The following is a 26241-nucleotide window of genomic DNA, read 5'->3' on the forward strand; positions in this document are numbered from 1 at the left end:
GCCACTCTTAGACTCCATAGTGAATTCCAGATTAGCCTGGGCTAGAGTGAAACCCTACCTTGAAAAACCAAAAAAAAAAAAAAAGGCTCCAAGCCAGGTGTGCTGGCTCATGCCTTTAATACCAGCATTCAGGAGGCAGCTGTATTTGAGGCCAGCTTGGGACCATAGAGTGAGTTCCAAGTCAGTCAGGGGTGAAGTGAGAACCTACCTGGAAGTGCAAAAAGAAAGAAAAAGGCTCCAACTGTGTCTGGGGCAATGGCTTAGTGGTTAAAGGCACTTGCTTGCAAAGCCTGTTGGCCCAGGTTTAATTCCCCAACCACCCAAGGAAAGAGGAATTGAAAAAATGTTATAAGAGATCGGTTTATAGTGAGCAATGGCGAGAGATCTTGGTGTATGTGTGCACACACACGTGCAAATAAATGATTTCTTCTTTTGGTTTTTTGAAGTAGAGTCTCACTGTCGCCCAGGCTGACCTGGAATTCATTATGTAGTCCCAGGCTGGCCTCAAACTCACAATGATCCTTCTACCTCTGCCTTCTGAGTGCTGGGATTAAAAGCATGCACCACCACACCCAGCTAATTTATTTTTATTTATTTTCATTTTTTTAAAAAGACTTATTTAAACTGGGCATGGTGGCACATGCCTTTAACCCCAGAATGTGGGAGGCAGAGGTACGAGGATTGCCATGAGTTTGACGTCACTCTGAGACTACATAGTGAATTCCAGGTCAGCCTGGCCTAGAATGATACCCTACCTTGAAAAACAAAAAGATTATTTATTTATTAGAGAGAGAGAGAGAGAGAGAGAGAGACTGGGCATGACAGTGCCTCTCGCCACTGCAAATGAACTCCAGATGCATGTGCTACCTTGTGCATCTGGCTTATGTAGGTCCTGGGGAGTTGAGCCTGGGTCCTTTGGCTTTGCAGGCAAGCTCCTTAACTGCTAAACCATCTCTCCAATACTAATTTTTTTTATATAAATTTATTTTTGTTTATTTTTATTTATTTATTTGAGAGTTACAGACAGAGAAAGAAGCAGAAAGAGAGAATGGGTGCGCCAGGGCTTCCAGCCACTGTAAACAAACTCCAGACATGTGCGCTCCCTTGAACATCTGGCTAACGTGGGTTCTTAGGCTTCGCAGGCAAGTGCTTAACCACTAAGCCATCTCTCCAGCCCTAATTTTTTTTTTTTTAAGGCTCTGACTTGTGAAAATGCAAATTTATTTGAGTGGAGAGCCTGAAGTGAAAATGCAGCTGACAAGAGTTCCCTTCTAAAGGATTTGCCTAGGATAATATTTTCCAGACTTAACCACCAAGGCAGAGACCACTGCAGCTGTGGGAGAAGGGGGCTATGCCATATCTTGAGCGGTCAGCACAATCTGGTGGTTGTGTCCACAGGCTCTGGCTTTACAGGCTACAGGGTCCAGAAGGCTTGTACCTTCCAAGGTTCCAGAGAAAGCCACAGACACTGGGCAATGCGTGGCAGAATCAGACATTCAGTGGAGGTGAAGCGCAGGTGGTAGCTAAGACCCCAGGGTGCTACTAACACCTATGAGACTATGGGATTTCCTTTCTGCCAAGGAAAGCTAAAGACACAGAGTGGAGCTGGCCCCAAGACAGAAGTTACGTTGCTACACACAACAGAACTGGAGGGACACAGCTCCCAAGCCCATTGGGGTCCAGATGGAGCCACAGGGTGTGTTGTTTGCCTGCTGGCTTTTGTTCTGGCCTTTACGTGGTTTTTCCTTGCTTGTGTCCCATTCCTCCCTTTTGGAATGAGAATATGAATTCTGTGCTATCACAGACTAAGAGTCTGCGAGAAACTTGTGTTTCGATTTTATAGGGGCAGACAGTCAAGAGTTTGTGGACTGGGCAGATAGCTTAGCAGCTAGCAGTGCCAACTTCGATTCCTCAGGGCCCACATAAAGTCTGATGTACAGAGTAGTGCGTGTGTCTGGGGTTTGTTTGCAGTGGCAAGAGGCCCTGGTGTGCCTGTGCTTTCTCTCCTCCAGCCTGGTATGGTGGCGCACGCCTTTAATCCCAGCACTTGGGAGGCAGAGGTAGGAGGATTGCCACGAGTTCGTGGCCACCTTGAGATTATAGAGTGAATTCCAGGTCAGCCTGGGCTAGAGTGAGACCCTACCTCAAAAAAAATTAAAAAAAAAAAAAAAAAAAGAGTATGGCCTGGTATGGTGGTGCACACCTTTAATCCCAGCAGTCTGGAGTAAAAGGTAAGTAGGATCGCTGTGAGTTTGAGGCCAGCCTGAGACTATCTAGTGAATTCCACGTCAGCCTGGGTGAAAATGAGGCCCTACCTTGAAAAACCAAAAAAAATAAAATAAAATAAAAAGTTTGAGTCTCAGAAGAGACTCTCTACACTTATACTTTTAGAAAATTTTAGAAGTATTAGATATGGAATTTTTATGGAATAAAAAAAAGGAATTTTGCATTATGAGATAAATATGAGGCTTTAGGGGATAGGGATATATATATATATATATATATATATATATATATATATACATATATATATATATATATATATATATATATAGTTTTGTTTTGTTTTGTTTTTTGGTTTTTCGAGGTAGGGTCTCACTCTAGCCCAGGCTGACCTGGAATTCACTGTGGTGTCTCAGGGTGGCCTTGAACTCATGGCGATCCTCCTACCTCTGCCTCTAGAGTGTTGGGATTAAAGGCGTGCGCCACCACGCCCGGCAAAATATTTTAAAACCAATATGGTCAGACATGGTGGCGCACGCCTTTAATCCCAGCACTCTAGAGGCAGAGATCTGAGGATCACAGTGAGTTCAAGGCCAGTTTGAGACTATATAGTGAATTCCAGGTCAGCCTGCACTAGAGCAAGACCCTACCTCAAAAACAGAACAAAATAAAACAAAAAAAAAGTGATGTGTTTCCACTGGGCTTGATAGTTTATACCTGCAATCCCAATACAAGTTTGAGGCCAGTCTCATTTACATATCAAGTTCCAGGTTAGACAGGACTATGTAGCCACATCCTGTCTCTAAACAGCAATAATAATAAGAATGGTGGGTGTGGTGGCACACGCCTTTAATCCCAGCACTCGGGAGGCAGAGGTAGGAGGATCACAGTGAGTTCAAGGCCACCCTGAAACTACATAGTGAATTCCAGGTCAGCATGGACTAGAGTGAGACCTTACCTCCAAAAACCAAAAAAAAAATAAATAAATAAAAGATAATAATGATGATGATAGATGTGTTTTGGTACCAAATTGACAAGGTGTGGATCTGTGATTGTTAATTTTCTTAACGTAATGGGATTTAGAATTACCGAGGATAGCCAGTGTGGTGGTCTATGTTTTTAATGCCAGTGCCAGGAGGGAACAGAGGTATGATTGCCATGAGTTCTAGGCCATCCTGAGATTGCATAGTGAATTCCGGGTCAGCCTGGGCTAGAGTGAGACCGTACCTTTAAAAACCAACCCCACCCTACCCCCAAGAAAATAATCACCTAGGAAAAGCCTGGTGTAGTGGTGCACACCTTTAATCTCAGCACTCGGGAGGCAGAGGTAGGAGGATCACTGTGACTGAGACCAGCCTGTCACTACAGAGTGAGGATCAGGTCAGCTTGGGCTAGAGTGAGACCCTGTCTTGAAAACAATAACCACCACAAAAATCCAAACATTAAATCCAGACTTTAAAAAGAGATTATAATATGTAGAAATAAATTCCAGATTTCTGGTTGGATATATGCAACTTTTAGAGTTGTCAATTATCTATAAATTCAGTGTAATTCCAATAAAATTCTGAAGAGGGGGCTCAAAGATGTCTCAGCCGTTAAGGCAATTGCCACCTTAATTTTTTTCTCTCCTCTATTTTTTTTTTTTTTTTTCTAGGTAGGGTCTCTAGCCCAGGCTGACCTGGAATTTGAAAGGACTAAGCCCATTTTGGGGTGGGTGTGGTGGTGCACGCCTTTAATCCCAGCACTTGGGAGGCTGAGGTAGCAGGATCACCATAAATTCAAGGCCACCCTGAAACTACATAGTGAATTCCAGGTCAGTCTGGACCAGAGTGAGACCCTATCTCAAAACAACAACAACAAAAAAAAACCCTCCATTTTCTAAGTTGACCATAGGAACTCCATTTTGTTAAACACTCTCCATATTGTTCATGTACTCTTGTTGATCCCCAATTCCAGGGAAGACAAGGTATTTCTCTGTAACTGAGCCAACCAATGAAAAGTCAGATCCCCTCTCTGAATACCCTCTATGCTTGCCAACATCCTGGCATCAAAGCAACTAGTTCCCTAACTATAGTTACATAGTTACAATGTATTTCTGCATCTGGAACCCACCAATTCTGTTAAAGGTCACCCCACTCCTCCCCTGGCTGTACATTGCCTAGTGCTTGCTTGTGATTTTTCTTTAAAAAGCCTGTAAGCCACTCCTTTGGGGGGTCAAAGTACCAGCTCCCGAGTCTGGCTGCATCCCTGATCGATCAGCTATGTCTTGCCTTGGCTATAATAAACTTGCTCTGGTTTTTGAGCTTGAACATTCCCTGCCTCATTATTTGTGCGATTCCTGACCCAGCATTTTGGAGGCCCCAGTAAGATTGTACAACTTGAGGCACAGGATCCTTGGTTCCAGGCCGCCTGCTAAATCTATTTTGGTTTTGATTTTTCTGGTCTTCTGGTGTCTAGACAATCTGAGGCTCAAAGGAGAATAGGCAGGTGTGCTATTGGTTGCAGAAGTGGAGGGGACTGGGGGATGCCTTGGCCCCTCCACTGGCCACTGGGTTGTCCACTTGCAACCCTTTGGATCTGGTTTAGGGTCACCAATTATTATTATTATTATATTATTATATAAGTGAGGTCAGGGGAAGAGATTGAGTAAAGGACAGGTGGAGGGAGGGCTAATCAAAATCTAAGAGGATATAAATAAATCATATGGAATCCTACTTTTTTGGACAATGGAACACTCAGGAGCCATAGATTATTGCTAGAAAATTTTCAGTGCCAGGGAAGGGATACCTTCCAGTGAGTTGTTGGCCAGGGAGGCTCCTGATGCCCTCAAAACATTACAGGCCATTGCCAAGGCCTTTGGTTTCCCACCAGGAATAGATGGTAAGACCCTATTGCTGAAGATTCCACATACTTGGGCTGCAAGGCCACTGAGAAATCCTGCTGGAACTGAGCTAATAACCTCCTCCATGTAGACCAGCTGACAGAAAACTGGAAGAAGCCATTCTGCATGCAGTTCAATGGGAGAAAGGGAAAACACCAATGAATATACCCAACTGTGGACACTGCAAGCTTTATATTTGGCCAGCCAGGCCAAATGAGCCAACGGGTACAATAGTGGCACATCTGTCATGGTAGAAACCAACTGCCCTCTAATTTGACTGGAGGTCCACTCCATGGGAGGTAATATATCTCTGATCCTGAAAACTTAAAACAGGGGTAGTCATGAGCCCTAGGGGTGTAACGTCTGCTGCTGTCTGGCTAAATGTATATATTATGCTTATCAAACTGCCCAGTAAGCACTTCTCTTAATGTTCATACCTTTGTATTAATGCTATTCTCTTTTCAGATGGCAGTGACCTTGGTATGACTCAGAAGGCATCATGCTGCTGGAAAGAAGTGACCAGAGTGCTCACTGCTTTAATATCTCTATCACACCTTCCAAGACTCAGGGTCTAATGCGGAAGAGGTGGCGGAAGGAATGTAAGAGCCAAAGATAGGGTAGGACTCCTTACAACATGCTCCCCCTAGACATAAAATGGCCTGGATATCCATGACCTCACAGTGCCTGACTCTACCTACACAAGACCATCATAAGAGGAGGAAAAGATCATGACATCAAAAGAAAAGAGAGACTTATTGAGATGGGGAGGGGATATGATGGAGAATGGAGTTTCAAAGGGAAAAGTGGGGGAAGGGAGGGTATTACCATGGGATATTGTTTGTAATCATTGGAAACTTCATTGTGCTTATCACCCCCAAAGCTCAGAACAGGTAGAAAGGATGAATCAGACTTTAAAGGAAACCCTATCTAAATTAACTCTTGAAACTGGTGAGGACTGGACAGCCTTCCTACTCTTTGCCCTGTTCAGCACCCAGAATACTCCTTACACTATGGCTTGACTCCCTTTGAGATCATTTTTGGGAGGCCACCTCCCCTACTTCCCAAACTCCAGACAGAATTGCTAGCTGAGATATCTCAATTTAATTTTCTCGAATCTATCCAGGCACTACAGACAGCCCAGGATAATATCCTGACGCAAGTCTATGAGTTGCCACCTGCCAAACCCCATGGACACAAACCTGGGGACTGGGTTTGGGTCGAGAGATACCATAAAGAAAACCTTGGCCCGTGGTGGAAAGGATCACACTCTGTCATCCTCCCCACCCCAACAGCAGTCAAGGTAGACAGCACCTGGACTTGGATTCTCAGCTCCCACATCCAAACTCTTGCTGGACGGAAGACACAATGACCCCGACTCCAGATGGGGGGCTCAGCGACATCCAACCACCTGACCCTCTGCAAGTCAAGCTAGTTCGTCAGCCATTGTGACTTTAATTTCTTATCTCCTTCTAATACTTTATCTTTCAGAGTGTCCAGACTCCTAAACTCCTCATATGGCCCCCCATTGGCCAATGAATTCCCACCTTGTGTCTGGAGGCTGGCTGATACAAAAACAGAAAAGGTCCTATCTAGCCTTTCTCCCAGTGGCCTAAACCAACAACCTTACTTTCGGGTACACCCTGTAGACCTCTGGCCCTCTATTTGGGAGTTACCAAAGGGCCAAATTCCCTTTGGAAGCCTCAATTTACTTGCATACACTTATTACCTGTGCCCCATGGATCTATAAGTGGATGGTCGTCCTTGCACTGAAGGGACTAATTTTTGTGTAGAATGGGGATGTGAATCCTGAAAAACGGAAAGTCACCAATCCAGATCCCGACCTCTCTGTCCACCTTTCCCGCATCTACCCCTATAAGTCAAGTAGTTGGGGCCATGCATGTCATCCTAGTCACCTACTGGTAGAAAGATGGAAGCCAGACCTCAAGTCCTGGCAGATAGGAAGAACTTGGGGCTAAGAGCTTATATTCAAGGCCCAGACCCTGGGACTTCTTTTACTACTCAGTGTGTGCCCCAGAAGGAATCTATGCCCAATCTCCCCACCAGACTCCTAGCCTCTCTACATAGAGCTATACTGTCAAAGGCCTCCAGACCACCCCCAGAGACCTAACCTCTCCATCTGTTGCTACCCTAGTGGACCTAGTTAATGCCACATACTCATTCCTAAATTCTAGTACCCCTGATGCCACTAAAGACTGCTAGCTTTATCTGGACCCTAGACCACCCCCCCCCCCATTTTACAGGCATGGCCTTTCACGACTCCCTTCCATTTTCTAAGCTATAGACTGTCCCCTCTAACAACTCTCACTCAGGACCTTGGTCATCCTCCATCACTGTGGGTGACATCTCAGGAAATGGCACCTGCTTTCGCTCTGACAACTATCAGTCAGAGAAAGGGCTCCCCTACCCGTCACGATGTCATCCTTCCTTCGCCCATGTTGTTCGAGTCTCCAACTCCTGGAAAGGATTGCTAGCTGCCCCCAACGGGGCAAGCTTTGCTTGTGCTCTAGGCTTGACACCTTGCCTCTCAGTGTCCTTGCTCACAAAGAAAAACAGCCCTGAATTCTGTATCTTAGTAATGGTTCTGCCCAGGATACTCTATTATGGAGGAGAAACAGGCCATTAACATCTAATCCCTTCTCTCGGCCCTTACAGTTTTCAGAGTTCCGTTCCCATTCTAATCCCCGCCTTAGTGGGAATGGGGATAACAGGGTCTGCTGCCACTGGGGCCACCTCATTGGCCCTCAGACTCTCCAATAATCAACAGCTAAATGAAGGAGTAAACAGGGACTTAACAAGACTTCGTGAAGCAATGGCCTTATTAGAAAACCAAGTCGATTCTTTGGCTGAAATAGTCCTTCAAACAGAAGAGGCTCTTGTCTTAAGAAAGGAGGACTATGTGCAGCATTAGGAGAAACCTGCTGTTTTTATGCTAATAATTCAGGGGTCATCAGACAAACTCTGGCCCTCCTGAAAACAGATATAGAAAACAGACAAAAAGACAATGAATGGTTGGTTTCACAAAATGTTCAAATGGTCCCCTTGGCTAACTACCCTGTTTTCTGCCCTCGCCGGCTCATTCTTTCTCCTACTGATAGCACTGACCACAGGACCCTGTATCCTTAATTGGTTGATCCAATGTGTTAAACAAAGGGTCTCATCTATAAGACTTATGGTGCTCAGAGCCCAGTGTAACCTTCTAGTCACAGGATTATCTGAGGGGCATGATCTTGAATCAAAGTTTTGATTCAGTCACAAGTCAAAGGGGGAATGAAAGGACTAAGCTAGCCATAAAAACTCCATTTTGTAAGTTGACCATAGGAACTCCATTCTGTTAAACACTCTCCATATTGTTCATGTACACTTATTGATCTCCAGTTCCAGGGATGGCAAGGTATTTCTCTGTAACCAAGCCAACCAATGAAAAGTCAGATCCCTTCTCTGAATACCCCCTATGTTGCCCAACACCCTGGACCCAAAGCAACTAGTTCCTTAACTATAGTTATATAGCACAATGTATTTCTCCACCTGGAACCGACCAATCCTGGTAAAGGTCACCCCACTCCTCCCTGGCTGTACATTATTTGCCTAGTACCTGGTTGTGTTTTGCCTGGTTGTGATTTTTCTTTAAAAAGCCTGTGAGCCACTACTCCGGGGTCGCAGTACCAGCTCCCGAGTCTGGTTGAGTCCCCGATCGATCAGCTGTGTCTTGCCTTGGCTATAATAAACTTTCTCTGGTTTTTGAGCTCGAGCAGTCCCTGCCTCATTATTTGTGCAATTCCTGACCCAATAGAATTCACTATGTAGTCTCAGGGTAGCCTTGAACTCAAAACGATCCTCCTACCTCTGCCTCCGGAGTGCTGGGATTAAAGGCATGTGTCTCCATGGCTAATATTTTTAATCCCAGCATTCAGAAGGTTGAGGTAGGATAATTACCAGCCTGTCTACAGAGTGACTTACAGGTCAGCCTGGGCTAGAGTGTGACGTTGTCTTGAGGGAAAAAAAAAAAAAAAAAGCAAACAAACCAACCCAGTTGTAATGGTGGCACATACCTGTAATACCAGAACTTGGGAAGTGGGGGTTGAAGGATAAGGAGTTCAAGATCATTCTCCACTACATAGTGAGTGGCCTACAGGAGGCCCTGACTTCAAAGAAGAAAGACAAAATGAAAAGAAAGAGGAGGTGAATGACAAAAACAAGAAGCGAGGTATTTTCTGAATTTCACCAACTGCTCTATTGGATGCCACTTTGGAGCTCCATGGTGAGGAGCCTTACCTGGTCCAGGGTCATGTAACCTGGGGATGGCAGGATGGCGGATGGTCACTGGAAATTTGGCCACTGAGGACTTGTACTCCAAACTCACTGGAGAGAGAAGAAAGGTCAGAGCTCAGGTGACATGAGATATAGACAGACTCCGTGCTTCCCCAGGGAAGTGGACTTGATGGAGGCGGGTAACTAGCAGGGAGAGTCTGCTGGGAGGAGATTGAGGACCAGCACAGCTACTCTGAGGACAAGTTTTTAACTGCTACAAAAATAAATAGAGGCCAAGGAGATTGCTCAGTGGTTATAGCCCTTGCCTACAGAGCCTAACAACCCAAGTTTGATTCCCCATTACCCATGTAGAGCCAGATGCACAAAGTGGCACATATATCTGGAGTCCTTTTGCAGCTGCTGGATGAACTGACATACCCATTCTTTCTGTCTGTCAGTCTGTCTTCAATCTCTTTTTGCTTACAAATAAATAAAACTAAAGGAGTGTGCTATCATGCCCAGGTAATAAAAAATTTTTTATAGGGCTGGAGAGATGGCTTAGTGGTTAAGGTACTTACTTGCATGCAAAGCCAAAGAATCCATGTTTGATTCCCCAGGACATATGTAAGCCAGATGCACAAGGTGGCACATATGTCTGGAGTTCATTTCCAGTGGCTGAAGGCCCAGGTGTGCCAAGTCTCTCTCTCTCTCTCTTTCTCTCTCTCCTGCTTCTTTCCCTCTCTCGAATAAATAAAATTAAATTGAAAAACTTAAAAAATTGGAGCTGAAGAAATACCTTAGTGGTTAAGGCACTTGCCTGCAAAGTCAAAGGACCCAGGTTCCACTCCCCAGGACCCATGTAAGCCAGATGCACAAGGGGGTGTATACATCTGGAGTTCCTTTGTGTGGCTGGAGGCCCTGGCACATCCAGTGTCTCTCTCTCTCTCTCTCTCAACTAACTAAATAAATAATAAAATTAAATTAAAAACAATTTTTTTATAGAAATAGGCTTTGTTATGCATCCAGCTTACATGGGTTCTGAGGAATCAAACCCAGGTCCTTTACGCTTTGCAGGCAAGTGCCTTAACCACTAAGCCATCACTCCAGCCCAATAAAATATATTTTATGTAAAAAAGGGGGGGAGGGGCTTTGCTGGGCTTGGTGGCATACTCCTTTAATCCTAGCACTGGGGAGGCAGAGATAGGAGGATCTCCATGAGTTTGAGGTCACCCTGAGACTACATAATGAATTCCAGGTCAGCTTGGGCTAGAGTGAGACCCTACCTCAAAAATAAATAAATAAATAAAGCCTGGGCTAGAGTGAAGCCTTACCTTGAAAAAAATAAAATTAAAATAATAAATAAATAAATAAACAAACAACACCCCTATAATCCCAGCAGTCGGCACTCAGGAGCCCAGCCTGGGCTATAGATTGAGTTCCAAAGCCATTTATGGCACCCTGCCTCAAAATACAAAACAAGTAAACAAAAAAAAAAAAAAGTGAGGAATTGGAGAGATGGCTTAGCGGTTAAGGTGCTTGCGTGCTTGCTTACAAAGCCTAAGGACCCAAGTTCAATTCCCAGTTCCCACGTAAGCCAGATGCACAAGGTAGTCCATGCATCTGGAGTTCATTTGCAGTGGATAGAGGCCCTGGCATGCCCATTCTCCATCTGCCTCTTTCTCTCTCCCTATCTCTCTCAAATAAATAAATAAATAAATAAATAAATAAATAAATAAACAAAAAATTTTTTTTGCTTTTTTCTAGGTAGATTTTGCCCAGGCTGATCTGGTATTCACTATGTAGTTTCAGGGTAGCCTCAAACTCCCAGTGATCCTCCTACCTCTGCCTTCCAAGTGAGTAGGAAGAAAACTCAGTAGCAGAGGCCATCAAGCTAGAAAGGAGATATAAAGGGAGGAAGGGGGGACTTAGCAGGATGGTATTGTATATGTGTTTTTTGCTTCTTTGGTTTTTTTTTTTGTTGTTGTTGTTGTTGTTGCTGTTTTGTTGTTTTTTTTTGAGGTAGGGTCTCACTTTGTCCCAGGCTGACCTGGAATTCACTATGTAGTCTAAGGGTGGCCTCAAACTCATGGCGATCCTCCTACCTCTGCCTCCCGAGTGCTGGGATTAAAGGCGTGCGCCACCACACCCAGCTGGTATTGTATATATGTAAGTAGAAGAATAGATTAATGGGGGTGAAAAGGCCCAAGTGAGATCAGGGGAAGAGACTGAGTAAAGGAAAGGTGGAGGCAGGGCTAATCAAAATCTAAGAGGATATAAATAAGTCATATGGAAACCTACTCTTTTGGACAATGGAACACTCAGGAGCCATAGATTGTTGCTAGAAAATTTTCAGTGCCAGGGATACCTTTCAGGGAATTGTTGGCCAGGAAGGTCCTTACTGCCCCCAAAACATTACAGGCCATTGTAAGGGTCTTAGTTTCCCACCAGGAATACATGGTAAGACCCTATTGCTGACGACTGCACATACTTGGGCTGCAAGTCACTAAGAATTCCTACTGGAACTGAGCTAAAACCTTCCTCCATGTAGACCAGCTTACAGAAAGCTGAAAAAAGCCATGGTGCATGCAGTTCAATGGGAGAGAAAGAAATCACCAGTGAAGATACTTAACAGTGGACACTACAAGTTTTATATTTGACTAGCCAGGCCAAATGAGCCAACAGGTGCAAGAGTGGCACGTCTGTTATGGGGTAAACCAATAGCCCTCTAATTTGACTGGAGGCCCACTCCATGGGAGGGAATACATCCCTGACACTGAAAACCTACAACAGGGGTAGTCATGAGCCCTTGGGGTATAACGTCTGCTGCTGTCTGGCTAAATGTATACAGTATGCTCACCAAACTGTCCAGTAAATACTTCTCTTAATGTTCATACCATATGTTAATGCTACTGTCACTTCTGGTTAAAGAAGCTTCTCTTTTCAGATGGCAGTGACCTTGGGATGACTCAGAAGACACCTTGGTGCTTCCAAGGCTTAGGGTCCATTGTGGAAGAGGTAGTGGAAAGAATGTAAGAGTTAAAGGAAGGGTAGATGTTCTTATGATGTTCTCCTCCAGACACAAAATGGCCTAAATATCCCCTACTCAAGACCATTATATTAGGAGGAAAAGATCATGAGATCAAAACAAAAGAGAGACAGATTGTGGTAGTTTGAATAGATGGTCCCCAATATATTCAGTATTTTACTAGTTTGTAGTTTGAATCTGCAGCCACCTGGCTGGAGGTGGTGTCACTGGGCGGATCTTAAGGTATGGTGGTGGGTTTCAGATTTCAATCAAAAGATATACAAAGTGTGCCTAGCGGGAGTTCCTGAAGTGTGCTGTGCTGTGTGGCTTTTGACTTTTAGGCTTATGCTTTTTTTTTTTTTCTCTCTCTCTCTGTTTAGTTCTGTGAAAACAGGCCAGCTTCTGCCATTATGGAACTCCCCCTGGATCTGTAAGCTTCAGTAAATCCTTTCCTCCATAACTTTGCCTGGTCTGGAAGTTCATCTCAAGGAACCTGAAGCTGTCTGCTACACTGATTGAGAGGGGGAGGGGACATGATGGAGAGTGGAGTTTCAAAGGGGAAAGTGGGAGAAGGGAGGAAATTACCAGAGGATATTGTTTACAATTATGGAAGCTGTCAAAAAAAAATAATAATGAGCTGGGTGTGATAGCATACACCTTTAATCCCAGCACTTGGGAGGGAGAGGTAGGAGGATCAGTGTAATTTGGAGGCCACCCTGAGAATACATAGTGAATTCTAAGACAGACTGGGCTAAAGCAAGACCTTATCTCAAAAAACTTAAAAAAATCTTAGCCAAGAATGGTGGCATACACCTTAATCCCAGTGCTTAGGAGGCAGAGGTAGGAGGATTGCTACGAGTTCAAGGCCACCCAGAGATGACATAGTGAATGCTAGATAAATCTGGGATAGAGTGAGACCCCCTACTTGCAAAACTAAATATATATATATTGGGCTGGAAAGATGGCTTAGGGGTTACAGCACTTGCCAACAAAGCCTAGGGACTCAAGTTTGATTTTCCAGGTCCCACATTAGCCAGACGCACAAAGTGACACAAGCTCACAAGGTCGCACATGTGCACAAGGGGGTACGTACACACTTCTGGAGTTCAATGGCAGTGGCTGAAGGCCCTGACATGCTAATTCTCTCTTTCCCTCTCTCTCTCTCACTCTCCCTTTCACACATTAAAAAAGGGGGGGGGGGCTTGAGCTAGGTGTGGTGGCACATGCCTTTAATCCCAACACTTGGGAGGCAGAGGTATGGGGGTGGAGGATCTCCATGAGTTCCAGGCCACCCTGAGACTACATAGTGAATTGCAGGTCAGCCTGAGCTAGAGGAAGATCCTACTTTTAAAATAAAACAGACAGACAAACAAACAAAGAATGAACTGGGCTTGGTGCTGCATGACCATGACTATAAGCCTAACAGATGGGATATAAGAGGATTGGGGCTCAAGGCCAGCCAGCATTGGCCTCATAGCAAATTTGAAAGCAATCTGGATTATAGGAGACCCTAGAGATGTAGCTCGGTTGGTTGAGTGTTTGGTCTAGCACACTGGGAGCCCTGGGTTTAATTCCCAGCACCACATAAAATCAGAAATGGAGGTGTATGACTATAACCCCAGGACTTGTGATGTGCAGGCAGGAAGGTCAGAGTTCAAGGTCACCTTTGCCTACACAGCAAGTTTGAGGCCAGCCTGGGCCATATGAGATACGATCTCAAAAACAAAGAGGACTGGATGTTGCTATGGTTTGAATAAGTGTCCCCCAAGGGTTCACGTGGTCCAGACCAGCATGGCGGCGCTGTGAGGTGCCGTGGAGCCTTTAAGGAGTCCAGTGAGAGATCTTCAGATCACTGTGGGCATGCCCTTGAGGAGGATGGCAGGACCCACTTCCTTCCTCTTCAGTGACAGACACAGACGCCTGAACTTACCCTCCTATTCCACAGGAGTGTCATGGCACACTTCCCACCCACACCAAAATAATATTTTTGGTGGTTTTTTTTTTTTTGAGGCAAGCCCAACAGGCTGCTTTTCTTTTTTTTTTTAATGCAAGAGAGAGAATTGGTGTGCCAGGGCCTCCAGTCGCTGCAACCAAACTCCAGACACATGTGTCCCCTCCTGTGCATGTGTGACCTTGTGTGCTTGCATCACTGTGTCTGGCTTACGTGGGACCTGGAGAGTGAAAAATGAAGCTTAGGCTTCGCAGGTGAGTACCTTAACCACTAAACCATCTCTCCAGTCTTTTTTTTTTTTTTTTTTTTTTCCCAAGGTAGGGTCTCGCTCTAGCTCAGGCTGACCTGGAATTCACTATGTGGTCTTAGGGTAGCCTTGAACTCACAGTGATCCTCCTACCTCTGTCTCCAAAGTGCTAGGATTAAAGGTATAGGCGACTATGCCTGGCCTACATTTTTTTTTGAAAGCTTATGGCTGGAAAGTTCATAGGGCCTAAGGGAAGTTATCACTGTTGTTTGGACAAATGGATATGTTGTGCCCATCAAATTGCCCTCTAAATATTTATGTTTATTTCCATAGCTTAGTGCTGCCCTCACTTTTTTGGTTAGAGAAGTTTCCTTTTGAAAATCGCCAGATCTGTAAGGGAGACTCAAAACTTAATGCAGTGCTAAAAACAAGTAACTGCTGAATGCTTAGCACTAAATAAGGCATTACTATTGTGCCTTCCAAGGCTTGGAGCATTGCAGAAGAGGTGGTGGAAAGAATGTAAGAGCCAAACGTGGCCAGCCATGGTGGTGCACGCCTTTAATCCCAGCACTCAGGAGGCAGAGGTGGGAGGATCACTATGAGTTCAAGGCCTGCCTGAGACTACATAGTGAATCCCAGGTCAGCCTGAGCTAGAGTGAGACCCTACCTCAAAAAAAAAAAAAAAAAAAAAAAGAATGTAAGAGCCAGAGGATGAGGAGGAGGAGCGCTTGGAACAGTCTTCCAGACATGATGTGGATACTGCATCGTGACCTCAGAGAGGCTGCAATTGCCTGCATAGGCCCTGTATAATACTGGGCCCATCAACATGTCATCATGAAAAAATTAAAACAAAAACCCATCAATATAGACGCAGTACTATTTGGAAAGAAGAAAGGGTTCAGTGAAAAGGAGATGATGGGGAAGTACAAAAGAAGGCAATGAGAGGGGATTATGATCAAAACACATTCATTATGTACATGTATAAAAATTATCAATGAAAAAAATTTTTTTTTGTTTTTTGTTTTTTGGGGTTTTTTTTTTTTTTTTTTTCAAGGTAGGGTCTCACTCTAGCTCAAGCTGACCTGATATTTACTCTGTATTCCCAGGGCGGCCTTGAACTCATGGCCATCCTCCTACCTCTGCCTCCCAAGTGCTGGGATTAAAGGCATGCGCCACCACCCCCGGTTTAATGAAAACATTTTTTAATGCTGGACGTGGTGATACACGCTTTTATTCCCAGCACTCGGGAGGCCAAAGTAGGAGGATCGCTGTGAGCTGGAGGCCAGCCTGAGACTATGAAGTGAATCCCAGATCAGCCTGGGCTAGAGGGAGAGACCGGCCTAGAAGTCTTTTCTGCTGATTCTCACAGGTACCTGTAACAGCGAGGGCGGGTGACTGACACGGGGCCTCCTCAGCGGGCGCCACCGCGTTCAAGGTGAGCAGCACGGATGACCTGCTTCCTCCTCCAGTTTCTCTGTGGCTACTGCTGAGTACGGTAATCGCGAAGTTAGGTGTCAAGGGCTAGAACCAGGTGAACAGGAAGAATCTTAAAAGCATCTGACAAGTCAGAGACAGGTCTCACCTGTGTCCACTTTGTTATGCTGGTACACCTTGCTGGTGTATGTCACATGTGCAAGGACAAACTTCAGAAGCTTCCGGTCACTGGTCAAAATGGTCAGCTGCTTCTGGCCTCTGCCCTGTACCACATTGTCTGGGATGTCAGCAAGGGTGTTCAGGATCCCCAGAGAAGCTCTCAGGGTGACCTAGGTGGTATTAAGGATTATTCATATTATTGTGCTGTTATCTCACCACCATACCCATCTCTAGAAGTTCTTTCACATACCCAGATGAACCTTTATACCCACTGGACAATAACTCTATTCCCCCACCCCTCCAGCCCTGAAAGAATGATGATGTTCAACACCAGGATTGGAAAATACCCATTCATGGTGAAAGCATGTACTCAGGATAGCCTGCAAGGGGCACAGCACCCAGGACTGACAGCTGCCCCGAGATGCAGGGCTGCCTCTGCCGGGGGTTGCTGGTCTAGTTAACCAATTTTCCACCCGCCTGCACCAAAAACTTACTCCTGAAAATATTCTGATCTTTTGGCTTTTGGGGTTGCCATTCCTCTAGACTTCTTTCTTTTTTTAATATTAATTTTTATTTCTTTATTTGAGAGAGAGAGAGAAAGAAAGAAAGGAGAGAGAGAGAGAGAGAGAGAGAGAGAATGCATGTGCCAGGGGCCCGAGGCAAGCACCTTAATCACTAAGCCATCTCTCCAGCCCTATACTTCTTTTTTATTTATTATTTGAGAGGGAGAGAGAGTAAGAGAGAGAATGGGTATGCCAGGGTCTCCAGTCAGTATAAATGAACTCCAAATGCATGCTCCACTTTGTGCATCTGGCTTACATGGGTCCTGGAGAATTGAACCAGAGAGCCCTTTCACTTTGTAGGCAAGGGCCTTAAATGCTAAGCTAAGCCATCTCTCCAGCCCTAGACTTCTTTCTTTAAGGAGAGGTCTCAGTATGTTGTCTAGGCCAACCTGGCAGTCCTAGCTTCAAGAAGTCCACCTGGCCAGGAGTGGTGGCTCACGCCTTTAATCGCAGCACTTGGGAGGCGGAGGTAGCAGAAGCGCTGTGAGTTTGAGACCACCCTGAGACTACATAGTGAATTCCAGGTCAGTCTGGGCTAGAGTGAGACTCTACCTTGGAAAAAAAAAAAAAAAAAAGTCCCCCTGCTTCCTGCCTCTGCCTCCCAAGCAGTGGTGTGGAACTTTACTGCTTCCACTTTTTAAAAAAATACTTTATTTTTATTTATTTACTTAGTTGACAGAGAGAAAGAGGGGTGAGAGAGAGACAGAATGGGTGCACCAGGCCACTGCAAATGAACTCCAGACACGTGCACCCCTGTGTATCTGGCTTACATGGGTCCTAGGGAATCGAACGTGGGTCCTTTGGCTTTGCAGAAGAATGCCTTAACCATTAAGCCATCTCTCCAGCCCGACACAGCTTCCACTTTGACTTGTTTGCCGAACCCTCTTCCTGCTTCTCACTAACCTCCAGAGGGAGTTTTTCATGGTGAGTTGCGGATCCCTTCTCCTCTTACTGTAGCACAGCTCCCTGCTATTGCCGAGGAGTTCAGCCATCCCTGTTGCTTTAAATACCACCTGTTTTCAGATGGTTTCAAAACGTGCCTGAGGGGCTGGAGAGATGGCTTAGCAGTTAAGGCACTTGCCTGCAAAGCCAAAGGATCCAGGTTCAATTCCCCAGGACCCACATAAGCCAGATGTACAAGGTGGTACATGCAACTGAAGTTTGTTTGCAGTAGCTGAAGGCCCTGGTGTAACTCATTCTCTCTCTCAAATAAATAAATCAAAGTAAAATATACTTTTCAAAGTGTGTCTGATAGTTGGGCATGGTGGAGCACACCTTTAATCCCAGCACTCAGGAGGCAGAGGTAGGAGGATCACTGTGAGTTCAAGGTTACCCTGAGACTCCATAGTGAATTCCAGGGCCTGAGCTAAAGTAAGACCCTACCTTGAAAAACCAAAAAAATAAAAATAAATAAATAAAAAGTATCTGATGACGAATAGATAATGAAGATGTGGTATATTTAATTACACAATGGAGTCTTACTCAGCTGTAAAAAACTGAAAATTATTAAGCTTGCAACAAGGTGGATGGATGTGGAAAAGATTATAGATTAAAAGATTAAGTCATATAATTCCCGAAAATCAAATGCCATATGTACTCTCTCATATGTGGATCCTAGATTCAAATGTTATAGATTTGTGTGAGTTGGAATAAAAGTCTATAGTAGAGACTAGGAAGCTAGAAAGGGGCTATGAGGGAGGGAAGAGAGGAAGGGTTTGGGGGAAGGTATAGTAGATATATAAGTGGATCTATAAGTACAGGGACAGAATACTGGAGGGATGGTCTAAAGGGAGGGGACAGAGGAAAAGAGAAGGTGGGTGGAGGGTTAATCAAAATTAAAGATTTTTAGCTGGGCATGGTGGCACATGCCTTTAATCCCAGCACTCAGAGGCAGAGGTAGGGGGATAGCCATGAGTTCAAGGGCACCCTGAGACTACATAGTGAATTCCAGGTCAGCCTAGACTAGAATGAAACCCTACCTCAAAAAACCAACACAAACAAACAAGTAAAGAGAAACTAGTTAGAAAGAAAAAGAGATTCAGTAGCCGGGGATTTGTGAGAGGGAAATGGGAGGATGATGGGAGGTGATTATGATTATGTTATATTGTTTATATTTATGGACATTGTCAATAAATTTTAAAATTCATTTATTTATTTGAGATACAGAGAGAGATAGGCAGAGAGACAGAATGGGCACACCAACTTCAGTGCACAAGCCCACATGGGCATCTGGCTAACATAGGTTCTGGGGAGGCAAACCAGGGTCCTTAGGCTTTGTAGGCAAGCACCTTAACCACTAAGCCATGTCTATAGCCCTACCAGTACATTGTTTTAAAGTTTTCATCTTTATTTGTTTATTAGAGATAGAAAGAGGGAGAGAGAGAAAAAAAATGGGCATACCAGGGCCTCTAGCTACTGCAAACAAACTCCAGACCCATGCATCTTGCTTATGTGGGACCTGAAAAAACTGAACCTGGGTCCTTAGGTTTTGCAGGCAAGCGCCTTAACTGCTTAAGGAGGCAGAGGTAGGAGGACTGCCATGAGTTCGAGGCCACCGTGAGAATCCAGAGTGAATTCCAGGTCAGCCTGGGCTAGAGAGAAACCCTATCTCGAAAAACCAAGGGAAAAAGAGAGAGAGAGACAGAGACAGAGAAAATGGATGTGCCAGGGGCCTCCAGCTGCTGCAAACAAACTCCAGATATATGCTACACTGTATCTAGCTTTATGTGGGTACTGTGGAATCAAACCCAGGTAATTAGGCTTTACAGGCAAGCACCTTAACTGCTGAGCCATCTCTTCAGCCTAGTACATGCCTTTAATTCCAGCACTTGGGAAGCTAAGTTAGGAGGATCGCTGTGAGTTTGAGGCCAATCCCGGCTACAGAGTGAGTGCCAGGTCAGCCTGGGCTGGAGTGAGACTATGCCTTGAATAAAACAACAAAGAATCAAAATAAAGGGCTGAAAATATAGTAGACTGGTGGAGTGCTTGCCTAGAATGCACAGGGCCCGGGTTCACTACCCAGTAATACAGAAAACAAAACAAAAGAAACCTATTCATCATTTTCTTGCTGATAAAACCCCATTGCTCCCTCCACCCCAGTCCTTCCCTGCCTTGAGAAAGCCTTTTTTCCACTTGGCTGCCCAAGCGTCCAAAGATAAGTCCTTCTGGTTCGCTTTCTTTCCTCAACTGCAGCCCACTTGGGAGCAGATCCTGCCAATTCCACCTAAAACTGCGGCTAGAAGTGGGCCGGCTTCTCTCCACCCCCACCACCATTCTGTCTGTCTCCACTCTCTCCTCTGGTCTCTAGCAGGATACAAGAAGTCGACTGGGTTATTTCACTCGTGCTGAAAACTGGGGCCATTCAGTGGCCATTCTCTGAGAACCAAATTCCTATATATAGGAGTGACGGAGACATACGACCCGCCTCCAGGAAGCAGTGCTCCAGTGCAGAAGAGGAGAGGCGGGGACATACAGCTACCTCCACCAGGCCATACGAGATAAGCAGATAACGGAAGAAGCTGGCGGCATAGCTCTCCCTGGGTTCCATCGATACATGATAGAGAGGTGATAGATAGACAGATAGATAGATAGATAGATAGGCAGACAGGTAGATAGATAGATGATAGAAAATAGGTGACAGATGGATAATCAATCAGAGCAATGTGAAAAATGGCAGCAGGGATGGAAAGATGGCTCAGGGGTTAAGACGCTTGCTTGGGACGCCTAAGGACCCGTGTTTTCTACTCTCCAGATCCCACATACGCCAGACGCACAAAGATGAGGCAAGCACAAGGCCACATATGCCCACTAGGAAGCGAAAGCGTCTAGAATTAGATTGCAGTGACTGAGGCCCTGGCATGCCATTTCTTTCTCTGTCTCTAAACATAAAAAGTGGGGGGGGGGGCTGTAGAGATGGCTTAGTGGTTAAGCACTTGCCTGTGAAGCCTGAGGACCCCTGTTCGAGGCTTGATTCCCCAGGACCCACATAAGCCAGATGCACAAGGTGGCGCAGGCATCTGGAGTTTGTTTGCAGTGGCTAGAGGCCCTGGTGCGCTCAATTCTCTCTCTCTTTTTCTGCCTCTTTTTCTCACTGTCTATCTGTTCCTCTCAAATAAATAAATAAGAGCAAACAAAAAATTTAAAAACATAAATTTTAAAAAGTTAAAAAATCTGCCAGGCATGATGGCGCACGCCTTTAATCCCAGCACTTGGGAGGCAGAGGTAGAAGGATTGCCTTGAGTTCAAGGCCACCCTGAGACTACAGAGTTAATTCCAGGTCAGCCTGGACCAGAGTGAGACCCTACCTCGAAAAACCAAAAAAAAAAAAAAAAAAAAAAAGTTAAAAAATCCAGGCATGGTAGCACACACCTTTAATCCCAGCACTCAGGAGGCAAGATGTAGGAGGATCACTATGAGTTTGAGGCCACCCTGAGACTACATAGTGAATTCCAGGTCAGCCTGGGCCAGAGTGAGACCCTACCTCAAAAAAAAAAAAACAAAAAACATAAGGGCTGGAGAGATGGCTTAGTGGTTAAGCGCTCGCCTGTGAAGCCTAAGGACCCCGGTTCAAGGCTCAATTCCCCAGGACCCACTTTAGCCAGATGCACAAGGGGGCACACACATCTGGAGTTCGTTTGCAGTGGCTGGAGGCCCTGGTGCACCCATTCTCTTTGTCTCTCTCTATCTGCTTCTTTCTCTCTCTTTGTCTGTCATTCTCAAATAAATAAATAAAAATATTTCAAAAAACAAAGCATATAAATAAATAAATAAATAAAAATGACAGCAGGGATCAGGTGATGGGGGCCTTGCTCAGGGAACAGAGGGGCCTCCAGAGGATACGCAGTGGCTCACCTGTCCTCCACTCCACCCTGTTTGGCCAGCAGAGATGGGAAGATGAAAGCCTCATTTCCCAGGCCCCTTTTTGGATGAGATTACGTCCGGTCAGAAGTTGCTTCCTAAGACCTGGACTTGACCATCCACGCAACAGGGAGACCACAGCGAGGCTCTCGGTTCTTTGACTGGTCACAGGCAGCAGCGGTGAATGGTAGCATCCTCCTCCCATAGCATGAACAGCAGCCACCTCGCTGGCCCTGTGCCTGGCGTGGCCTTGGAGGTCCGCCCTGCAGCTGCTCCTCTAGCTACAAAACGCCTGTGCAGCCCTCGCTCCATCCCCACCCATTGTAGACGCATGTGCCGTTTCGGTGGGTTAAGGGATCGGGGCTTGTGAAAGGCTGAGAGCAGCCACATGGAGGGAGTGAGTGTAGGATGCTCAGTGTGGAAAGAACGGAGAAGGGGACACTTACCTCATAGACGGGGGCATCTGGCCCTTCATACTGAAGGCCTGGAGGACACAGGGAAAAGGACAAAAACATGTCACATGAGATGACACCAAGGTTCTGATGCTCCCCCTAGTTCTGACTCCTGTGCCTTCTGGAGAGCCCTTCCAAGTACCACCACAACTCCAGAGTGGGGCTGACACACTCCCCACCCCTGCACCTCTCACCTGGCTTCACAGTCTCAAAATCGGGCTAGAGGGATGGCTTAGCAGTTAAGGTGCTTGCCTGCGAAGCCTAAGAACTCATGTTCAAATCTCCAGGTCCCCCATAGCCAGATGCACAGAGATGCAAGCACGCACTGTCGCACACGTGCCACAAGGGGGCGCACACATCTGGCGTTCATTTGCAGTAGGCTGAAGGTCCTGACATGCCCATCCCCCCCAGCTTCCTCTCTTTATCTCAGAATAAAAAATAAAACAAAATAAAAACAAACAAAAAAGGGTCTTGCAGTGTCTGGTGGCACACACCTTTCATCCCAGCACTTGGGAGGCAGAGGTAGGAGGATCACTGTGAGTTCGAGGCCACCCTGAGATGACATACTGAATTAGAGGTCAGCTTGGGCTAGAGCAACATCCTAACTTGAAAAACCAAAAAAGGGGAGAAAAAAAAGTAAAGAAAGAGAGTAGAATCAAGGGGCTTCAGAGATCAGAGATGGCTTAGTGGTTAAGGTGCTTGCCTGAGAATCCTTAAAGACTCAGGTTCAATGCCCCAGGACCCATGTAAGCCAGATGCACATGGTGGCACATGTGTCTGGAGTTCCTTTACAGTGGCTAGAGGTGCTGGTGTGCCCGATTCCCGTCCCCCCGTAATAAATAAATTAAAATAAAATAGTGAACTGTGAATTCCAGATCAGCCTGAGCTAGAGTGAGACTCTACCTCAAAAAAATAAATAAATAAAATATTTTAGGCCAGGTGTGGTGACACATGCCTTTAATCCCAGCACTCAGGAGGCAGAGGTAAAAGGATTACCATGAGTTCAAGGCCATCCTGAAACTACCTAGTGAATTCTAGGTCAGCCTGGGTTATAGTGAGACTCTACTTTGAAAAACAAAACAAAAATAAGATAAAATATATTTTCAACTATTTTATTTATTTGACAGAGAAAGAGGGGAAAAGAGAGACAGAGAGAGAGAGAGAGAGAGAGAGAGAGAGAGGGAGGGAGGGAGAGGGAGAGAGAGATGGAGAGAATGGGCGCACCAGGGCTTCCAGCCACTGCAAACGAACTCCAGACGCAGGTGCCCCTTTGTGCATCTGGCTAATGTGGGTCCTGGGGAACCGAACCTGGGTCCTTTGGCTTTGCAGGCAAAGGCCTTAACCACTAAGCAACCCCTCTAGCCCAAGATAAAATATTTTAAAAAGTAAAAATAAAAACAAAAGTAGAATCAATAGGCTGGGTGTGGTGATACACACTCAGGAGGCAGAGGTAGGAGGATCGATGTGAGTTCAAGGCCAGACTGGGCTAGAGTGAGACTTTACCAGGAAAACAAAACAAAACAAAATGATTCCCAGAGGCACATAGATTCTCCTCTTCACTATTACCTCAGATTCCCAGGGAAAGGACAACCATGAGGGCAGATTCCAGGCTGTGGAAACAAGAAAGAAACCCAGGGGATGGGAGGCTGGAGGGATGGTTTAGTGGTTAAGGCACTTGTCTGCAAACCCAGGTTCTGTTCCTCAGTACCCAAGTAAGCCAGATGCACAAAGTGGGGCATGCTTCTGGACTTCGTTTGCAGTGGCCAGAGGCCCAGGTGCACCCATTCTCTTTGTCTCTCTTTCCTCTCTCTCCCTCCCTCTCTCTCTCTCTCTCTCTCTCCTTGCAAATTAATTTAAAAAAATAGCCAGGCGTGGTGGCATATGCCTTTAATCCCAGCACTTGGGAGGCAGAGGTAGGAGGATCAAGGTCACCCTGAGACTACATAGTGAATTCCAGGTCAGCCTGAGCCAGAGTGAGACCCTGTCTCGAAAAACCAAATAAATAAATAAATAAATAATAAAATAAATACAAAAGAAATAAAGAAAGCAACATCATGAATGAAATCACATCAAGCCTCCTGCATGGTGCTAAATAAATGCCTGCTTTCTTCTGCTCTCTCCTTTTACCTAGGGACAGAAAGAACGATGTTTGCAGTCTCTTAGGAGGTGAACATACTTACCTGGGATGAGAATTGTGTGCATGGGCATCACTTCCACTCCGTGGACTGGGTAGCCAAAGGGGAGGTTGGGCTGGGCCAGCAGGGGTGGTGGGCGGGGCAGCCCTTCTCTGCAGGAAGAACACTAGTGTAAGCTTGAGCAGCTGCTCTCATGCTGGTTGGCCCTCAAGGTGGGCCCTGTGTCCAGAGCCCAACCTGCCAGGGTGAGAAATCAAAAGTAGATGGGCTGCCCGGGCGTGGTGGCACACACCTTTAATCCCAGCACTCGGGAGGCAGAGGTAGGAGGATCGCCGTGAGTTGGAGGCCACCCTGAGACTACATAGTGAATTCCAGGTCAGCCTGGGCTAGAGTGAGACCCTACCTTGAAAAAAAACAAACAAACAACAACAACAAAAAAAAGTAGATGGGCTGGGCTGAAGAGATGGCTTAGCAGTTAAGGCATTTGCCTTTGAAGCCAAAGGATTCAGGTTTGATTGCCCAGGACCCATGTAAGCCAGATGTACAAGGTGGCACATGTGTCTGGAGTTCATTTAGTGGCTGAAGGCCCTGTGCACCCATTCTCTGTCTCTGCCTCTTTCTCTCTCTCTTTTTGGGCTGGAGAGATGACTCAGTTGTCAAAGTTATTTGCTTGCACAGTCTTGGTAGGATTTCCCAGTACTCATCTAATTCCTGATGCACAAAGTTGCATGCATCCATCTGGGGTTGGTTTGTAATGGCAAGAGACCCTGACATGCTCGTACTTACTCTCTCTATCATTTTCTTCATTTTTCATATAAGTAGAATTAAAAAAAATTAGGGCCAGGCGTAGTGGCACATGCCTTTAATCCCAGCATTCGGAAGGCAGAGGTAGGTGGATCACCATGAGTTCAAAGCCACCCTAAGACTCCATAGCGAATTCCAGGTCAGCCTGGGCTAGAGTGAGACCCTACCTTGAAAAACAAAAATAAAAAATCAAGGGCTGGAAAGATGGTTTAGCAGTTAAGGTGCTTGCCTGCAAAGCCAAAGGATTGTAGTTCTATCCTCCAGGACCCACGTCAGAGTCACAAAGTGGCACATGTGTCTGGAGTTCCTTTACAGGGGCTAGAGGCCATGGCACACCCATTTTTTTTTTCCTTCCTCTCTCTCCCCGCCACCTCTCAAATAAATTAATTTTTTTTAATTTTTTTTTTTTTTTAATTCTCAGGTATGTCAGAAAAGACTTAACATACACTACTTGAAATAACAAACTGACAACCAAGAGATTTCAACAAACCCAGCTGTCCAGGTCACCCCAGGAGACAGAGCTTCAACCCCAACCCTTGCAGCAGTGACTTTGAGATTCTTGTTGGCTCTTCCATGTCAACGACACAGTTTTAAATTGCATATACTCATTTGTGTCTGTGGTAAGCAGTCCTAGTCTTAGATTATAGACACAAGTGTCACAGGAGCCTTTCCTGGCTTCATAGCTGATACGTCGTGCTGCAGAACATTGATGTGAGGAATCTAGGCGCTGCCTGCTGTTTAGAACCTCACTTCAGATTCTTATGTGTTGATCCCAGGCTCTTCTACCCTTGGCATAAGTTTGCATTTTATTTTCCTGAGGTAGGGTCTTGCTCTGGCCCATGCTGACCTGGAATGCACTGTGTAGTCTCAGGGTGGCCTAGAAGTCACGGCAATCCTCCTGCCTCTGCCTCCCTAGTGCTGGGATTAAAGTTTGGTGTACACCATCACGTCCAGCCCAAGTTTGCATTTTAAAAATTTATTTGTGAGTGCAAGCGTGTGCGTGTCGTGGTGCACAAATGGAGGTCAGAGGGCAGGTCTTCCTCATTTGAGGCAGGGTTTCTCACCTTAGATTCTCAGTCTACCCTTCTTTTTTTTTTATTTATTTATTTATTTATTTATTTATTTATTTATTTATTTATTTATTTGAGAGCGACAGACACAGAGAGAAAGACAGATAGAGGGAGAGAGAGAGAATGGGCGCGCCAGGGCTTCCAGCCTCTGCAAGCGAACTCCAGACGCGT

The 26241-nt window shown here is 45.6% G+C and overlaps 1 protein-coding gene across 2 annotated transcripts in view; it reads right to left on the bottom strand.

Moving 5' to 3' along the window:
* Nucleotides 1-26241, bottom strand: part of B4galnt2 (beta-1,4-N-acetyl-galactosaminyltransferase 2) — a 67893-nt gene that overhangs the window by 15004 nt on the left and 26648 nt on the right. For both annotated transcript variants that reach the window (XM_045159240.1, XM_045159241.1), the window contains exons 4-7: nucleotides 24242-24348; nucleotides 22056-22093; nucleotides 16179-16359; nucleotides 9398-9484 (exon numbers count right to left, since the gene is read on the bottom strand). In XM_045159240.1, the coding sequence (XP_045015175.1) occupies nucleotides 9398-9484; nucleotides 16179-16359; nucleotides 22056-22093; nucleotides 24242-24348 (413 nt within the window). The remainder of the gene's footprint in view (nucleotides 1-9397; nucleotides 9485-16178; nucleotides 16360-22055; nucleotides 22094-24241; nucleotides 24349-26241) is intronic.

This window comes from Jaculus jaculus, chromosome 9, assembly GCF_020740685.1.
Source record: "Jaculus jaculus isolate mJacJac1 chromosome 9, mJacJac1.mat.Y.cur, whole genome shotgun sequence".
NCBI classification, from domain to species: domain Eukaryota; kingdom Metazoa; phylum Chordata; class Mammalia; order Rodentia; family Dipodidae; genus Jaculus; species Jaculus jaculus.